This window comes from Aethina tumida, chromosome 4 (genome assembly GCF_024364675.1).
Source record: "Aethina tumida isolate Nest 87 chromosome 4, icAetTumi1.1, whole genome shotgun sequence".
Classification (NCBI taxonomy): Eukaryota; Metazoa; Arthropoda; class Insecta; order Coleoptera; family Nitidulidae; genus Aethina; species Aethina tumida.
The window spans coordinates 20,843,998-20,855,990 of NC_065438.1; the positions used below are offsets into that span (position 1 = coordinate 20,843,998).

The window sequence follows — 11,993 nt, forward strand, 5'->3', positions numbered from 1 at the left end:
TCATCATTGACGGTTATCTAATAATTATTTCTTGGAACTTTGATCTGACAAATTGGAGACTAACCTCACAATAAATGGTTTGTCAAAGATGACAAGTACGTACGTTGATGGATGTACATTGACCTCAAAAAATCTCACATCTGAAAACACTTTACCATTACCACCTGGACCTTATCCAAAGACCTATAGGTCAATTTTGATGGTGTCCAGCTCCTCTGCTATTGAACCACACATTTTTTTTATTAACACCAGGAATTTATGTTTATGGAACGACAAAAAAAAAATCACTCGTCCCAAGAATGCCCATTGTTTTTGATCGCGCGTAAGGCCAATAATATAAATCCGGGCAGAAATATCCCGTAGCCGATTGTTGCCTTAACCCCGCATTTTTAAAATTAAAACCGCAGACACAAAGAGCGACACAAAATAAAAATTGTGCGTTTCCCAAAAAGAAAAATCGCCTTTGTCGCCAGAAGATAATAAAGATTTCGTGCCTATTTTAAGCTGTCATCAACTACCAGCCCCTGACATAATGATATTTTCATTTTTGTGCATTTCGAATGTTTGCGGCCGCCGCGCCTCGCCTTTGAATAATTGAAATTTCAGCGTCTGCCGCTTTCACGGCAGCTTAAACTCATATAAATCCGTGTGTATTTTTAGACTCAGGTTTTCCACATTGTATAAAGTTTGTTAGTGTCAAGGTAATTTAACAAGTCATCATAAATAGATTTTAGGTCTGTCTCTTCGACGTAGCACGTGTAAAACGTTGAAGGGATCATATACGCGGGCTGTATATTTATCTAAAACGTCCCGGGGCTGCTGTGACAGACAAATGGGTGGGTTTTTGTTGGGGCACGAGCTTCCGTTTTCAGAAATATGGAAAGCAGCCTGTTGTCATCTGTATACGACTGCCGGATTCCCCTGAATATTTAAATTACGCTTCCGCAATAAAACTACGACGGCTATTATTGTTGTTGTAGGGGTATGTTTTTTTCTCGTTTACTTCGGTAGGCACGCGAACGTTTCGGGGGAGCATTTTTTTTAACTGTTTATCAATTCCGTGGCTTGTGTGTGAAGTTGACGCTTTCCAGATTTACCGGGTTATACGATAAGGAACATCTTGTGTTTTGTCTATCATTTCGGTCGGTGCTCATTAAATTAAAATCGTTAAAACCACATTGAATAAATAAATCTGTTTTAAATTACGTGCGCCACCAGTGCGGTCTAACTTCTCTTGAGAGTTTACGTCGGTTCCCTTCCCCGGTTTTATCGATTTTCCTTCACTCAAACAACTTATTACTTATTGAAAGACCGTTATTACTAAAACCGACGGGATTCGATACGCTCTTTATGTCAAACTACAAAACTATCATGTTAGGTTAATTAATTTTCTAGTGGCCATACTTGCCTAATGAAAAATCGATTTCGAATTCAATGTTACGCTTCGTAATTTATTAGTTAAGTCTTCATCCCGAAAATAATCGTTTCTTGTACGGGTTCATCCGAAAGTCAATTAATGGAGGTTTTTTTGGTTGTTTTTACGGTTTTATCGGGCGATTATATTAATCTATAGACGTATAAAAGTACCGAAATTGTGGGTCCGGACTTTAATGTGGGTTTACTGCCTTTAAGTCATAAAATTGGTCTTTTTTATTATTAAAAATTATACATTCAAGTCGTATAATACAACATAATTAGGAGGGAAAGGATAATTGATTCGTGGATCTAATGCATAATTGGCTTATTTAGCCACATCGTGGAACAGTGCTCGCACGTAAATTGTTCCCAGCTAATGAAAAAATGTGAATGTGAAAAGATGTGGCGGGGGCGAGGGCCGCAAGTAGTGCGGCTTAATCGATAGAAGGATTCGAGAAAAGCTCCGGTATCGCGGTCGTCAACACGACGTGGTTTGTGTCCGCGTTTCGCATTCAGCCGTCAAACCGTGTCGCCTCTAACGCGTCCCAATGGGAATTGCAGTCCCGAACAAAGGGGAAACGGGCGAAGACCTGCGTCGGGGGCAGCCGGTGTCGGTTATGCGTTATGGATATGGAATCTGGGCGTATCCATATAGGCGGGGATTATGAGTGTGCAACAAGTGTGTTTTATTTATGAATGCACGACGCCGCCCAGCTGTCATAACCGGGGTCCTGGCTGGTTCGTGGCGAGCCGTTCATCATCTCACGCGCTTGCTCATGAGGTCCCCTCATAACGCGCCCCACCACTTTCATATCTCATTTAATAATATCTCGGCCTATACTACTCTCGGGGCTCCCTCTCCCCGGCTTATTGCCGTGCGATGTGGCCTGCGGAGCGGACGCGTCTGCTTCTTCGGCTGTACACGCAGCTCGCCTACAACCGTTTCTTGTTTACAGATGGCCTGAACAACCCGGCCACGCCGGCCGACCAGCATCAAGACGAACTACCTGAGGTGCTCATGTGCCAGCGCTGTCAAGAGCAGTTCACCGACGTGCGGGAGTTCCTCACTCACAAAGCCGACTGCGAGAAGAAGGCCATCAAACACGACGACCCCGCGCACTCGGACCCCGAGGACATGGTGGTGTCCGAAGAGGATGAAGAGGACGACGACGAGTCCGGCGGCAAGCAGATCGAACGCATGCGACGTCACCGACAGGACGCCGCAAACAACAACAGCGTCGACGAAAACACGCCGGACGAGAACATCCAGAGGCTCGGCTTTCCGTTCCCTATGCCTGCGGCACCGGGACATGTCACACTCGAAGCGCTACAAAACACTAAGGTGGCCGTGGCCCAATTCGCCGCCACCGCCATGGCCAACAACACAGACAACGAGGCTGCCCTCCAGGAACTGGCCGTCCTCCAATCCACCCTCTTCACACTCCAGCATCAGCAGGTGCAACAATTGATGCTCATCAATCAGCTGCAGCAACAGTTACAAATAGACAGAGTGAAGGAGGAGGACGGCTCACCCGTTTCGCCGCCCCCTTCAGACAACGACGGCGACAATCAACACGAAGAGTCACCGGCCACTCCACAGCCGACGCAAGTGTCCCGCGAATCCACACCGGCTAATTTACCACCTCCAATTAGCCAACCGCTCTCCCAGCCCCCAACTATTGATGCGTCTAACGAAATCATCGTTCCTACATCGCTACCTCCGCAGATACAGCCCCCGATGTGTTCCATTTCGTCATCCCTCGCCTCAACTATCATAACACACAGCAGCGAGCCCACGCAGGAGGAGCCCAACACATTGGAAATGCTCCAGAAACGCGCCCAGGAAGTGTTGGACAACGCCAGCCAGGGACTTCTAGCCACCAATCTGGCGGACGAGCTGGCCTTCAGAAAGAGCAAGGGCTCCATCTCCCCCTACGACTCCAAAGGTCGCAACGAACCGTTCTTCAAGCACCGCTGCCGATACTGCGGCAAAGTATTCGGCTCCGATTCAGCCCTACAAATACATATCCGATCTCACACGGGCGAGCGCCCCTACAAGTGCAACGTGTGCGGCAGCCGCTTCACCACCAAGGGCAACCTGAAAGTTCACTTCCAAAGACACAGTGTGAAGTTCCCTCATATCAAAATGAACCCGAATCCGGTGCCCGAACACCTTGATAAGTATCACCCACCACTGTTGGCACAACTGGGACAACAACCTTCGTTGTCTCCGGGCGGCCCTCCACACCCTCCACACCTAGGCTTTCCGGGCGCCCCATCTTTCCCCCCGACGCCCTTGCCGTTGTACAGACCACAGGGGCCGCCGCCCCACGAGATGATCAACAGCAGGTTGCAGCCGTCCCCCCACCGGCTACAGGATCCACCGCAAAGATTGTTCCAGCCCCATCCCTTGTTCATGAAGCGCGAGGAGCAGGACATACCGGAAAACTTAAGCAAACCACCAAGATCTCCAACGCCAGTAAAAGAACAACAAGTGCAGTGCAAAACCGAAGAAAGCGACGACAAGAAACGAGAGGAAGACTCTCAACCAATCAATGTTCCTCAGATACTACCAAAACAAGAGCCCAGTGATATGGACAATGAAAACGAACAAGAACCGGAAAGATATCAGTCACCCATTCCGTACGACGAGTGCAGCAACGACAGCAAATACAGCAATGAAGACATGATGGAGCGCAGGACTCCCGGCGCCGAGCAGTCGGAGAACATGCAGGAGGAGCCCGAAAACTTGTCCAACAAGAGCAGCTCCATCAACATACCTTTGAGCATATCGACGGGACAAAGATTGCCCGCCAACTTTAGCTTCGGTCAAGTGGCCAGCTCACCACCGAGCAGCACTTCGTCGGGAAGTTTGGGCCCGTTCTTGAACACCCCAATGGGCGACATAACAAAGGATCCGGCTATTTACACGAACCTATTGCCGCGCCCTGGCAGCAACGACAACTCATGGGAGAGCCTGATCGAAGTGACTAAGACCAGCGAGACCAGCAAACTTCAACAGCTCGTCGACAATATCGAACATAAACTATCCGATCCCAATCAGTGTGTAATATGTCACCGGGTGTTGTCGTGCAAGAGCGCTTTACAAATGCACTACAGAACCCATACCGGGGAACGTCCGTTCAAGTGCAAGATATGCGGACGCGCGTTCACAACCAAGGGCAACTTGAAAACGCACATGGGCGTGCACAGGGCCAAGCCGCCGATGCGCGTCCTCCACCAATGCCCGGTCTGTCACAAGAAGTTCACAAACGCTCTGGTGCTGCAGCAGCACATCCGTCTGCACACCGGCGAACCCACCGATCTCACCGTCGAACAGATCCAGGCGGCCGAAGTTAAAGACTTTCCTTCACCGGGTGGATTTCCGAGCCTACCCAATTCCATGCACCCATTCCTGAACCAGGGCTTCCCGGTGCCCGGTCTGTCGCCCCTCGGACCCGGGGGCTTCCACCTCGGCATGAAGTTCGAGACCAAGGACGAACACGACGAAGATATGGATGAGGACGATGAGGACGACGACGACGCCATGAGCAGCTCCGAACAACAGAATATTCCGGCTTCCTCGCCCAACGACATTCAGAACGCCACCGGCGGTAGCAACATCAACACCATGGCTTCGCACTTCTCCAGCTCCGCACTAAACTGTTCGTCGGAGGACTTGTACTCCAACAGGACCGGAGCTTCTTCGCCCACGATGCAAAACGGGGAGAAGTCACCCAATCAATCGGGAGTTACGAGCCCGGGCAGCTCCGAGATGCGTTCGGATCAATCGCCACATCAGATGTCCACTCCCGTCCAGGTATATAACTTAAAGCGCGAATTTTGGAACCGTGATGTTTAAAGGTTGTTGTTCTTACAGATTCCTCGTCCCCCATCTTCACAGCTGGCCGGAAGTCCGACACCATCCGAATGCAACTCTCTGGGTGCCTTGGACTTGACGCCCAAGAACAGCGGACAGCCACAGATCTCCAGTCCAGGACCAAATCCTGGGCCACCACCCAATTTGTTCTCGGCCTTCGGATTGTTGCCTCCTGGCTCGTCCGGAAACAGTCCCTTGATGACGTCGGCCCTCTCTTCACTCACATCATCCGTCTTGACTTCCACGTCGTTCAGTCCCTTGAGACTCGCCGTTGGGCCGACCGGTAAGTTTGAAATTGATCTTCTTCTTGATGTTCGAGGATGGAATTAGAAAACTTGGCAGCCGCCCCTTATTAATTTATATTTATATGTTCGTCTGGAGTAAATGACCTGCTTGTTGACATTAATATGTTTTATCTCAGCAGGCAGAGGCAATACCACCTGCAATCTATGTTTCAAAACGTTCGCCTGCAACTCAGCTTTGGAGATCCACTACAGAAGTCACACCAAAGAACGTCCGTTCAAATGCAGCGTCTGCGACAGGGGATTCTCCACCAAAGTAAGTACTTTATCGATTTGTATTTGATGGTTAGGGTAGTTGATCGTGCTTGTTTTTTATGGCTGTAAATTTTACTGCGCATATTGGATACTTTTTAAAGATTATTTTCGAGTGTCATATAAAATAAATTGCATGTGATTGGATTGACCGTACTATTTATGTCTACACAATAGAGTTGGGGACATCTAGATTTAAACTTGCTGGCAACTGGCCAGTTATAAAGTTATGTCGATTGTCTAAGTGGTCTATTTTTGATTAAGAATCTTTTTTTTATGTTCTGTGTTTTTCATTAAAAAGATCGATTACGGCTTGAAACGCCGGCGAATTGTCAGCGAGATCATTAGGAATGTTTTGAAGATTCTCGGGTATTTTTAGAAGGGCCGTGTTATGGATGGAGATTTAATTTGTGTCTTGAATGGTTCTTTGATACGGCACATGTTGTACATACAACTATTTCCTTTAACCAAATTTTATTTATTCATCGCCTCAAGACAGGCCAAAATACTTCTGAGAAAGAATACATACAAATAATGGTCTTTGTCAATGTACCCTCATTGTGTTACCTTTCAAATATTGCAACACAATTAAATACATAACGTGCCCATTTTAAATTCATACTAATTACAAAAACTGAAAGTGCAATTTAGAAATGGCTACTTTCACCAATATTGAATCAATTGTTGGAAATCATTTAAATCAAGTAATCAAAATATGGCCTGAATTTACAGTTCAAGGACTTATTAGGATGTTATAAAATAGTTAATGAACCAATCATCGTCACCTGATAATACATACACATCAAACACAGATGTTTTGTACCAACTGCACATGCTGCCCCAGCTTCTTTAACGTGTTTCCAATCAACCCTAAGTCTATTTTATTTTTTTCCAAAAATGCACCCCTTGTACAAGACATCTGACCAGAGTTCCAATCCATAAAATTCCCAGCCTGTTTGTGTGTCAATGTCTGACCAATGTGTGTGTATTTCAGGATGGTTGTGTGTGCAACAAGCAGAGGCGTATCCAGGATGAAGCTGAGCCGCGGAGAGCTCGCACGAAAAAATCTGCCTCTATACCTTCAGTTTTCCCATTACCGATGACGCCTGGATACGCCTCAAATTGGATGCATATGGCGGTAAGAACCGCCACATATCACCCGACGAACGACCGAATAACACGTAATATTTTCCAGGGCAACATGAAACAGCACATGCTGACCCACAAGATCCGCGACATGCCGCAGCACATGTTCGACAACAAGCCACAGCTGTCCGGCTCGGGGGACGAGTCGACGCCGCTGCCGCCCAACCAGCCGCCCAGGGACGGTACGACGAGCGACGGCGAGCTGTCGCAGACGTCGCAAATGGACGTCAAGCCGCAGCCGCTCATCCAGGTGCCGCAGCCGCCGCCGCCGCAGATGGAGATCAAGCCGGAACCGCAGCCCATCAAGCGGGAACCGACGGAGACCGAGCTGCCGCTCCCGAAACGTCCTCCAAGTAAGTTGAAGATTTGATGGACACGAGTCGTTCTTGGAAAGCCTTTGTGCGTGTTGCAGTTAATTGTTTGACCATAAGTGTGGCCAATAAGAAAAATGTCAACGGTTTACTGCAATATTGATGAGGGTTTTGCAAGAGTGTATGATTTCATATGGGCGTATTTAACAAAAACATTCATCACTATTTCATCATTCATTAAACAAGTCGAAGAAAGTTCGATTTAGTTGCGTTATTATTGATGACTATATTAGTCACACAATAGTATTTTTGGATTTTACTGCTTGTGTAAGATGAGAACACAATTTATTCTATAAATTTATGATTCACGTTCACCTGGCACAACAATAACTGAATATTTTAATGGAAGTGCCATTAAAATTGTTCATACAATGAAATTTAATTGTTCCTTTGATGTGTTCATGGTAAATTAGGAAATTCCATAAAATATCTTTACGAATTTGATTAATTGTTGATTATTCTGTTCACAAAAGTAACGCAATTAAATGACAGTGCAAACCCATATAATGTCATACTTCATCCGTTGTAAATAAATGAAGAAACGAAGCCGGCGATAAGATTTTAACACTTCATCGCTTGCACTAACTAAAACCGATAGCTGGGTTGTGGGCTGACGTGTGGTCGTGTGTGTGTTTTCCAGGCTTACAGGCCAATAAGCATTTGTGCCACGTGTGCAATAAGAACTTCTCGTCGAGCTCCGCGCTGCAGATACACATGCGCACCCATACAGGCGACAAACCGTTCCGCTGCACCGTATGCCAGAAGGCTTTCACCACCAAGGGCAACTTAAAGGTACGTAGTGTCCCGTCCCGTCCCCGTATAATCCCGAAACCGCTGCCTATAGCTTCACTAACGCAGATACTAACACCAGTTTTGGGCTCAAGGGAGTCTGGCCATATGCATTGGTTGTTTGGTCGTAGATGTTCTCTTGTAGGTACTCCATTAGTGGTAGATGCATATGGCTTGTTCCCGAAACACTGTACGATCATCTCTTTAGATTAATATCGTTATTTGTGTTGTTGTTGTGTTATTTAATGTTGTTTGGTGCTTGTAGGTACACATGGGAACCCATATGTGGAGCAACGGAGCCTCCAGACGCGGACGACGCATGTCCCTAGACCTACCGCCAATTCCCATGACACCCAAGGATTCCGAATTTCTGCAACGGAGGCCAGACCTCTTCTACCCGTACCTCCCGGCCCCTTTCCTTAATGGCATGCAGCAGAAGGTAAGTCACCCCCTTTCGACACCCACCAAGACCCCAACTAACAGACAATTGTTTGATTTTGACAGCTGAACGAGATGTCGGTGATCCAGAACAACCAGAACGGCATGACAGGCGCCGGCAAGTACAGCGCCCTCCTGGGCTTCGGCTATCCGCCGCCGGAGGCCCTGCGATCTCAGTCCGGTTCGCCCGTGGAGCGGCACGAGAGACCGCCCAGCAGGGAGACGGAGTCGCGCGGCCTGTGGGACCTGCACTTCGAACGCAAGTCGGCCCCCGAGACGCCCAGGGACGAGCTGTTGCCGGCGTCGCGGGAGGGCCTGGCCGCCTAGGACGCCCCGACGAGACCGACGCGTTCCTATTTTTAACTAGTCGAAGGGTAGGGCAAGGTGTGAGGCGGCGGTCCGAGGATTTGGTGCCAGGACGTGGGGAATTATATCAGTAGGAGTTGTTCTTTCGGCATTGTTCTGGGCCCGCTCGAGCCATCAAATGGCTCGTGGCAAGTTTCGATGTGACGTTTGTTCTTGTATTGTCTGAATTTCGGATCTACTGTTTATTGAGAAAATTAGTTATCGCTGTTGTTTTTTTGTTGTGAAGTGCATCGAAAATTGCTGATTAGAAATCACCTTGTATTTTACGGATCGGGGCAATGCATACTGTGATACATCAGCCGTAAGTGAGCTGCGTTGACAGCCTATATACTGCTGTGTAATATTAGAAATATTTAAAAGAGAAATAATATTAGAAACATTGTATTATATTAGCTAAGTGTGTATATGATAACTCAACATATTATCGTTTGCTGTGTTATATATAGATATAAATATTATGTGTCCAATGGACAGTGGCAATGCCAGTATTTAGCTTTACAATTTGTACATAATTTAGTTATAATATCACTGTAACGTTATAGATGTTGTCCATTTTGTTCCGCATGGTCACAATCTATGTATATATCATCACTATGTACCATGAGACTGTTTTATTATTACTTAATTGATAATGTATGCTTATATCCCAAATCCCAGTACAAACCCCCTTTTTATTTATGTAAAAATCATCATCGAAAAAATTGTGGAAAGAAATTAATCAATACGTATCTAAAAATCTAGGTATTGTTTATAAACATATGAGATTTATAAATGATATTGTGTAAATGTAAGTAAACTTGAAATGTTTTTATTTCAGAATGAATGTACAAATATTTTTAACTGGTACGTTACTGAAACTGTCTGTATTTATAAACTCGTACAAACCAGTTAAACTATGTTTAATTATAAAATATAAATATTTATCACATATAAAATAATGCGTTTTATTTATTGTATTCCTAAAATGAACTTAACCAACACCGGTGCATCCACCATTTCAAAGACAAAACAGAAAAGTTAATTAAAGGAAAGTAAAATTATTTAACAGCCCAATAAAACAAACTTTTAACCTTGTCTTACTCAAAATTCAAAGTTCTGCGGACATAATTCAATAACAAAGACGTTTAATTAAATTTAGAAGTGCGCATATTCACAGGCGATTAAATTTAATTATGTTATTAGGGGAAGTTCGGAACGGCAATCGATTCGCAAGTAAAAGTTAAATCGTACATGAAAATAAGTCCAGATGTTTCCAAACGGAAGTTTAAAGTTATTCACTTTCCTGTTACTAATTTATTATGTGCAGGTATGAAAAAATAATTTTAATTAATTTTAAAATCTACGATTTTGTTTTAAGGGGCTCGTTGAATATAAAGTGACGGATCAGGTGTTCTTTGATTTTAAAAAAGGCGATAAAGATTTAGGTCGCGTCACCTTCGGCCTTTTTGGTGAGATTGCACCGAAGACGGTCCAAAATTTTAAGACTATTGCTAGTGAAGGTATTAATGGGAAAACTTACACTGGAACTAAAATTATAAGGGCTGTACAAAGATTTATGATACAAGGTAAGCGATTTTCATTTACACTGCGTCTTTTCAAGTGGAAAATTGAATTTCCTAGATTAAAATAGATTTAAAAATATTCTTAATATATTTTATTTTAACCAGTGGTATTATTTGAATATTTACAGCTCTAATATAGTTATTTTACTTTATATATATTTAATAGACATAAAAAATAAATAAATTAATAAAAACATGCCTTGTATAATTTCAATTATGGAATATATTAATCTGTTTTTTTATTTAATTAAATTTATTTTATTAATTTTCGAATAAATTTGGTGATGTTTTATTTTATATTTAAAAGTTTTATACAGAAGATTATATAGTTTTAATTATTATTAATTGGTGATTTTCTTTTTTTTTATTTAATTAAACTTATTTTATTAATTTTCCAGTAAATTTAATGATATAAGTTTTAGTTTTTATTTAAAAGTTTTATACAGACGTACTTCATTAATTATGATTAATTATTATTATTATTTACTTCAAATATATTTATTTATTTTCGATTTCAAGGTGGAGACATAGTAAATGATGATGGAAGTGGATCAATCAGCATTTTTGGACCTACTTTTAAAGATGAAAACTTCACAATTAACCATACATGTTCAGGATTATTAGGAATGGCCAATTCTGGTTGTCCATCATAACTTACTAATTTTTTATTATATTTAATGATCTATTCCAGGGCCTGATACAAACGGTTGTCAGTTCTATATTACAACCATGGCAGCACCTTGGCTGGACGGAAAGCACGTAATTTTTGGAAAAGTAAAACACTATATGCTGCTTTATTAATTATAATTAACAGTCACTTTTAGGTACTTTTTGGACACGGAGTAGTACATAAAATAGAACACATGAAAACAGACGTAAACGACAGACTTAAACAAACAGTAATCATTTCGAAAAGCGGAATTTTAACGACCAACACAGAGTTTTATGAACCAGCAGAAAATTACGAGTAAGTTTTTATAAAGGCGACAAATTATAATTTAATTATTCTTTTTATAGATTGTCTTTGTGGGGGTGGATAAAAGCAGGATGGATTCCACTTAGTTGGTCATTTCTTATTCTGGGATTCTTTCATTATTTTATAGTGAAGCTTGATAAATTAAGCCCATAAATTAGATTAAATTTTAAATAATTCAATTATATTTCGCTATATAAATTTGAAATATAATTTTGTATATTATAAATCCATAACTTTTATTTCCTTACATTAAACGACACATCTAAAAAACTAAATTATTTAAATTAATAGTAACCATCTAGGGGTTAATAGCTGAAACAATTTAACCGCCTGTTGGTTAGAAGTTAAAGTATAAAATCGCTAGTTAGTAAAATACTATTTTAACGGCATAGTTTCATGCGGCGCCATCTATTACCGATAAGAATAAAAAAGTGACTTACAGAATACGTTGTGCCTACTGAGTTGCCACCTATGATTGCCTGACTGTAACATTAC

General features: G+C 43.1%; 2 protein-coding genes across 3 annotated transcripts; both read left to right on the plus strand.

Moving 5' to 3' along the window:
* Positions 1-2,372: 2,372 nt before the first annotated feature.
* On the plus strand, positions 2,373-9,859 carry LOC109597878 (homeotic protein spalt-major-like). 2 transcript variants are annotated; one of them, XM_020013662.2, is made up of 8 exons: positions 2,373-5,236; positions 5,297-5,579; positions 5,718-5,854; positions 6,845-6,988; positions 7,046-7,349; positions 8,008-8,159; positions 8,422-8,595; positions 8,661-9,859. In XM_020013662.2, the coding sequence occupies exons 1-8, from the start codon at positions 2,435-2,437 to the stop codon at positions 8,919-8,921; spliced, it is 4,257 nt and encodes a 1,418-aa protein (XP_019869221.2). In that variant the 5' UTR covers positions 2,373-2,434; the 3' UTR covers positions 8,922-9,859. The 2 variants fall into 2 exon arrangements, with proteins under 2 accessions (XP_019869221.2, XP_049822487.1); XM_049966530.1 differs by lacking the exon at positions 8,008-8,159 and having other exon boundaries at positions 8,661-8,793.
* A 304-nt stretch (positions 9,860-10,163) lies between these two features.
* On the plus strand, positions 10,164-11,712 carry LOC109597867 (peptidyl-prolyl cis-trans isomerase, rhodopsin-specific isozyme-like). The gene is made up of 6 exons (XM_020013646.2): positions 10,164-10,266; positions 10,318-10,525; positions 11,042-11,161; positions 11,214-11,296; positions 11,347-11,489; positions 11,540-11,712. The coding sequence occupies exons 1-6, from the start codon at positions 10,207-10,209 to the stop codon at positions 11,649-11,651; spliced, it is 726 nt and encodes a 241-aa protein (XP_019869205.1). The 5' UTR covers positions 10,164-10,206; the 3' UTR covers positions 11,652-11,712.
* The last annotated feature ends 281 nt before the right edge of the window (positions 11,713-11,993 follow it).